Raw genomic sequence first — 6,526 nt, forward strand, 5'->3', positions numbered from 1 at the left:
GTAAGTTGAATTTATTTGAATTTTGAAGTCTTCTAAATTATATACTATTCAATCCATAGGTAGGATTTTAGCAGAGATGTTAAGCAGAGCGATGAATGTGTTTATTTTACAATGATATGATTAAAAAAATAACGCCATCTTGAAAAAAAAGGAAATAATTTAATTTAAGTTTCCTTATGAATATTGTTAATTATACAATTAAAAAACAAATGTGCGTAAGAGTAGAACATTTTGTTATAAGCGTTTGAAGTACAAATGTGTACAAAACTTGTCATTATCACAAAAGTTCAAAAATTATTTTGTGATTTATAAAATGTTCAATTTGTATAATTATTGATTTAGAACGTAAAACGTAGAACGTTCCTCGTAAATAATTCTTACATTTAAAAAAAATTATATTAGTTTCAAGCTCTTGCCTTTTCATACCATGTAAGTAATAAATTAAATTACTATAATAGCAATATAAATATATTTCTATAATACAATTTAGCACATAGGCATACATTTGAAACATCTATTACTAAAAGTTATCCATTCAATGAAGAGGCATACAGTATACAGTAAAATGGACTTCAGAGTGGTTATCTATCAACTTACTTTATTTCTTATATGAATAGCTGAATAGAAAATTTCCGTTCGATTATATTTATATTATTTTTTTTTTCAATTTTTCGGTGGTATTTCATAATTGTTTAGACATTTTTTAGAATTCAAATGTTTACATTATCTAAATTACTATTTGAATTAATCATCAATCGGTATTTGATAGAAAGGTCTATATGTACATATGTCATATTATATTATACATAGTATCTCTATGTACCAGTCCAACAAAAAAATGTATCCGAGAGCACAATACAATAATATTATAGACTATATCACTGTCAAATCAATACAATTTTAATGTACAGTATTCAGAATCGCAAAGGAAAGTACTAAACATTATTGAAAATACTGTGCCAGTGACAATAAAATACAATTTTTCTTCCATCAACAAATTTATAAAAAAAAGTTGTTTTATGTTTTTTTAATTTTTATACTTAACTAATATTATAATAATCTGTATTTTTATGAATATTAACGAATTATAGTTTAGTAAGATAGGTATTATTAAAACGTAGTTTACAATTTGAATAATGACAATATAGAATTTTTGTTTAATTATTGTTCAACAAAATCAAAAACTTAGTGATTTTGCACAGAGTTATGGTATTAAACTGTTTACTTTAGATGAAAAAAAATATATAACTATTGTTTATAATTATTACAGTTAAAAAAAGATTTTGTTACGTAGTTCGTAGACATTGGAAAATACATTTTTCGTATATTTTTTCCAAAGATTCATTTAAATGTTATATTGCATAGTGTTGTTTCATGTGATATATACCTATTAAACAATCAATTTGTTTATGCCTTATCTGAAAGGCTAATATTTAAGTTTTGTTTTCCATACAAGACTTGTTTTGATTTAACTTATCCGTTCGTCTGTCCCCTCATTTATGTGAAGAATCTATTTTATTAAAAAATAAATTTTTAAGAATGAACGAATGAACTGGTTCACCTCAATATAACTATAGATATTACCATATTGGTATTTATTGTGGTTTCTGTAATTTATTTAAGTGTGATACGGTATGGTACAGGTATACAGGACGTCGAACTGACCTGTGAGAAACAAATAATGGTACCTCGGAAATAAATCACCATGTGCCAATCATTGTAAGCGCCAATATTGTGTAACATTATTTAGTGTAACAACAAGTGAACTATGTACTCATACGAACAATACGCCGCGGTTTAGCTTACACATATAGATAATAGTAAGGCAATATGCTCATCGCTGTAGTGAATAATCTACACCATGTATCATGTGAACTATTTTATTTCATTCTCGAGGTTAGGTTCTTTAAACACACACACACACACACACACACATATTATCGCAAATGATGTTCTGGCATTTTCCGACGCGATATTGCGGTGCTAATGCTTTTTCCCACGCTGAAATATTAAGACAGAACCTGCAGGATTAATAACTATTGTATCCAAAAGTTCATAAAATCATTATGCCCTTCATAAATACGTCAGAATTGTTTAAATTCGAAACCTAATAGTGGTTCGAGGTATTCAGTCATATATCTACCGTCGACATACCGTCGATAAATCAATGCCTTATTTCAAAAACTTAATTCCTGACCAGTTGGTACGTGTTCGCGTATATAAGTATATTAAATGACGTATGACGTTTATTATACATCACGGGACTCTGATGCAGTTATATTATGTATATGCAATATTGCAAAGCGCAATTTCGCTTTGTCACGTCTCATGTCTGTAATAAAAAAAGGCTATAATAAAACGGACGACGTCCTTCTCGGAGGACGTGATACACAGATTTTTTGTCTCTGTCCAGTATGGACGCAACATTGCAAATTTATTTTTCACATAATCAAAACAGGAAGTTTTTAGTTGTTATTAAAATTTAAGAGTATACGCTTTGAACTACACACGATTATTACAATTGCCAATTTTCATATTAAGATAACATGTACTGATTATGAAATGTTATAAAATACTAACGTCCAACATTTATTATTGTATTTGCATTATATATTATTATCTAATATCTAGATTCATGGGTTTTCAAACAGTTCAGTATTTAAAGTGAATCGACGTGAGATTCACAATAAAATAATTTTATTCTAAATTCAATTTCTATTATTTTAATTAAAATTCTTCAATCTATTGATTGTTGAAGTATAATTTAAATCTGAAATATCCCTTAATAAAAATAAATAAATTCATAAATACCTAACTCGACATTTTTTATTTTCTTTGTTGCTAAATGAGATTTCAGATTACGATATTAAATTATATTGACAATGTACCTAATTAAAACACTTGAAGCATCGTAATCCTCGTCACCATCTATGGGCTTATATTAGGTTTATGACAAAAAACACTTAAAATGAATTTATTAATTTAATTCTTATTTCTTAGTTACATCTAAGACCTTTTCAAACAAAAATATACTTGTTTGAGATATTGTTTCTTCTAATCTCTATATCCACCTTTTTACGTATCACCAGTGGTTGGGACGCTACCCAGACAGCAATTTTTTGTTTAACAATATTATTAAAGCATTATAATCATGAATAATATTAGTATGACGTTAGTAGTATTATAATATTATCGTTACAAAATGCTGTCTGGGTACCTACTGTTTTTTCGTAGCACGCTAACGCTACTGCTACTCCCCCCAAAATGTAGCTCTCTATCGCTAAAGCTACTTTTTTTCAAATGTAACGCGCTATTTCTAACACTATTGTTTAAACGTAGCGTGCTACTATTTCGCTACATTTTTTTCAAACATCTTTTTGATTTATTTAAATATTCAGTTGAGTACTTGGAAATTATTTGTTAATGCCTACCACTATTTTCTTGTAATTTCAGAAGGCAGGTTTATTCAATGTATCTCATGTATTTCTGTAACAAAACTCAAACAGATAGACGTTTTATTAAAAATTGCCAATTAGTAGTTTATACTGATTAGACATTCGGTCACTGGGAGAAAGGATTTCATACAGCAAGGGGATTAGCGATTACAAAAAATTTTGATTTGCTAAACATTTTTTAAAAAAGTTGATGGCAAGCATGGATCTAGAACATCTTATGCTCCGCTGTATAGTTTAAGTGTCAAGTGGACCTGGTCATTGTGTGCTTGTGTAGGTCATTGTAATGAAAGTGTTAAATCTGAATTCAATGATATATAGAATCTAAAATAATGTTTTTTTACATATAAAATGTAATACTTAAAAGAAACACAGAAAACGCCAATTGCCGAAAATAAAAATAGTGATAATAAAATACTAACATATTAATTATTATTTATGGTTCTGTATTTAATAATATAAAATATAACATTATAATAGTACTCTTATGATTATAGTCTTATCTATTATAATCTATGATTACTCATAAGTGCGGCACGGGTTAAACAAAAAATTCAAAAATACACTCATCTAGTCATCTTAATTAAATAAATAAACATTCATCATAATATTTTAATTATCATGAAATAGGTTAGAAGTAGCGATAAAATAATGAAAATTTTCGCTACGCTAACCGTAAATTTCTAGCGCGCCATAGAATTTCGCTACATAGTATATATTGTAGCGACGCTATGTTAATCGCTACAGCTAAAGTAGCGTCGCTACAATTAGCGCGCTACTCCCGACCACTGCGTATCACTGTACTCTCCCACCGCGGTTAACCATATCTATTTAGTTTCGTATATTTGTGATAGTGTGTGGATTGGAATGAACGCTGTTGTGTATGTTTGTTTGGGGGAAAAGCAAAGCTGTAGCTGCACATCGTAGCCTCTTTATGTTGTTTTGTTTTTTGTCACTGGTCTTTTAAGTACTTAGTTATTTTCTTGCTTCATTCACCTCCAAGTTACCACCATCACCATTTCTCACCATCGTCACGATGTTACCGTTTCACCGCTGTCAACTGCATCTACAGCACAGCACCACCACACTGTCAGTGGCCAGTTATTATTTATTATAAAATTGTATTATTGTTTTTTATTATACCTGTTAGTTGGTTAGAACAATTATTGTGCTCTCTATTTAAGCTTAAGTTTTTTTTTTCAATTATAGCAGGCCGTCAATACTACGACTAATTGGTACATAATCAGGTAATTCGTTTATTTTTGCAATTAGTACAGTTTTTATTCAGTCCACTTAGGTACCATAGTCCAAATAGTACGTATAGCTTATAAATAAAATTGGGTACACAACATATTTGATCATAATATTATTTAAGTTAATAAAAAGTCCCAATACCGATGAAATCTTTAATCTTGTAGTTTTTTAGTACATTGTTTTATATAAGAATTACTTTATTTTATTGATCTTAGTATGTGCATAGATGGCCATTAGTTACAATTTTTTATTTTTTTATCAAATTGAGTTGTATAATTTAGTTGGTCTAAGAGTTTTAAAACTTGTGTGATGGTGTCTGCATCTAGTCCGAGTTGCAGTCCGTAGCAGTAATCATCTAGGGTGTTGGGGGTGTTGAGTTCGTTTATGTTTCATATTGAATGTTAGAAATAAATGTTTATCATTTGTTCACAACTTTGATTATATTTCAGACTACTGTGCGTTGCATGTTCGTGACTGCAGTTGGATTTTATAATAAAGTTAACATTTAGGTTTCATTTCCATGCTCACAGATATTAATATAAACTCTTCATCCTTGCCTATTTTCTCCAAAAATAAATAATAATCTTGCCGATTGCCGATTACTGTATGCCATGAAGAAATATTGAAATTACCAGGAAACAATGATTGGTACATTTACATACATTTTGGTATTAGGTGAATTTGCTTCATATTCTTAAATATAATAGCATATTATATTATTATCTTAAATATCAAACTTTTTCAAAATCATTATTAAATGTGCACATATTAATTCTAGAAAATATTTATTTTGCTTATGTCAAGATGTCGATTATTTGAATTATCTTTTCAAAATGTGTAAATGCGTATATATTTATATTTGTATGGACTAAATAGTAAGCAATAGTATATTAGTTGTCCAATAAAAGTTATTATGCTATTCAAAATATTTCATAATAGATTACAGGGAAATTTGCATGCTGGTTACTCTGAAAGTTCAGACCACTTTCAACTCGCTGTAGTGGCCAGTCATTGATGACTAAGGAAGAAAACATCCCAGTATACCTTGTCAATATTCTGCGATTATGGATGTCCGACAGCTCTCTTCTGGTCGGCGTGGATCCGCTTGTTAGGCCAGTCACCTGCAGTGTCCCACAGTGCTCAGTGCTCTGCCTGAGTCTGTGGTATGTGAATTATGATGATCTACTAATGATGAATGTACTAGCCGGAGGTCAGCTAATTGGCTTTTGGCTTGTGGTAGTTGGAGTGGCCCGGACTGGGCAGGTGTTGGAAGATCAGATTAACTCTCTCCTAGATCGCGTTGAAGCATGGATGACCATTCGAGACCTAAAGTAATATAACATGCGTATGCAAATTAATAGGTATGTATTTTAATTATAAGCTGTAAGAAAAATGTAAAAATAGCGTGTTTATCACTTTATCAGTTATCTACTCTGCGTACTATACCTACCACATAATAAAAAATACTAAATTCTAACTTTTATGGCTTATAAAAGAAATATTTTGAATTTATATTTTCAATATGTTTTAGTTGATTTATGAACAATTTATTAGGAACTTTGTATTACATTTTCAAACTTTTTGACCAACCAAACAATTTTAATTAAAAATGCAATTTAAAAAATTCATGTGTTTATGAGTAGCTCAAAAATAGTCAAAATATCTTGTATGAAAAATTGTTATATTTTAAACATGTTGTACACCGTTTGTATGAACTGTATCTACAATCTACATATATTTATTTTTGAGTTATTACAAAAAAAAAGTAAAAGCCATTTTGTCAAAAACTGTTTTTGCGTGAAAATTCACGTCTTGACACT

At 29.3% G+C, this 6,526-nt stretch overlaps 1 protein-coding gene across 2 annotated transcripts; it reads left to right on the forward strand.

The window, feature by feature from the left end:
• The first annotated feature begins 4,332 nt into the window (after positions 1-4,332).
• On the forward strand, positions 4,333-6,195 carry LOC115033307. Of its 2 annotated transcripts, XR_003838640.1 has the most exons (3): positions 4,333-4,541; positions 4,662-4,699; positions 5,646-6,195. XR_003838640.1 is itself a non-coding variant. In XM_029485629.1 (2 exons), the coding sequence occupies exon 2, from the start codon at positions 5,721-5,723 to the stop codon at positions 6,039-6,041; it is 321 nt and encodes a 106-aa protein (XP_029341489.1). In that variant the 5' UTR covers positions 4,637-4,699; positions 5,646-5,720; the 3' UTR covers positions 6,042-6,195. The 2 variants fall into 2 exon arrangements, 1 of the variants encoding a protein (XP_029341489.1); XM_029485629.1 differs by lacking the exon at positions 4,333-4,541 and having other exon boundaries at positions 4,637-4,699.
• The last annotated feature ends 331 nt before the right edge of the window (positions 6,196-6,526 follow it).

Source organism: Acyrthosiphon pisum, chromosome X, assembly GCF_005508785.2.
Source record: "Acyrthosiphon pisum isolate AL4f chromosome X, pea_aphid_22Mar2018_4r6ur, whole genome shotgun sequence".
NCBI classification, from domain to species: Eukaryota; Metazoa; Arthropoda; class Insecta; order Hemiptera; family Aphididae; genus Acyrthosiphon; species Acyrthosiphon pisum.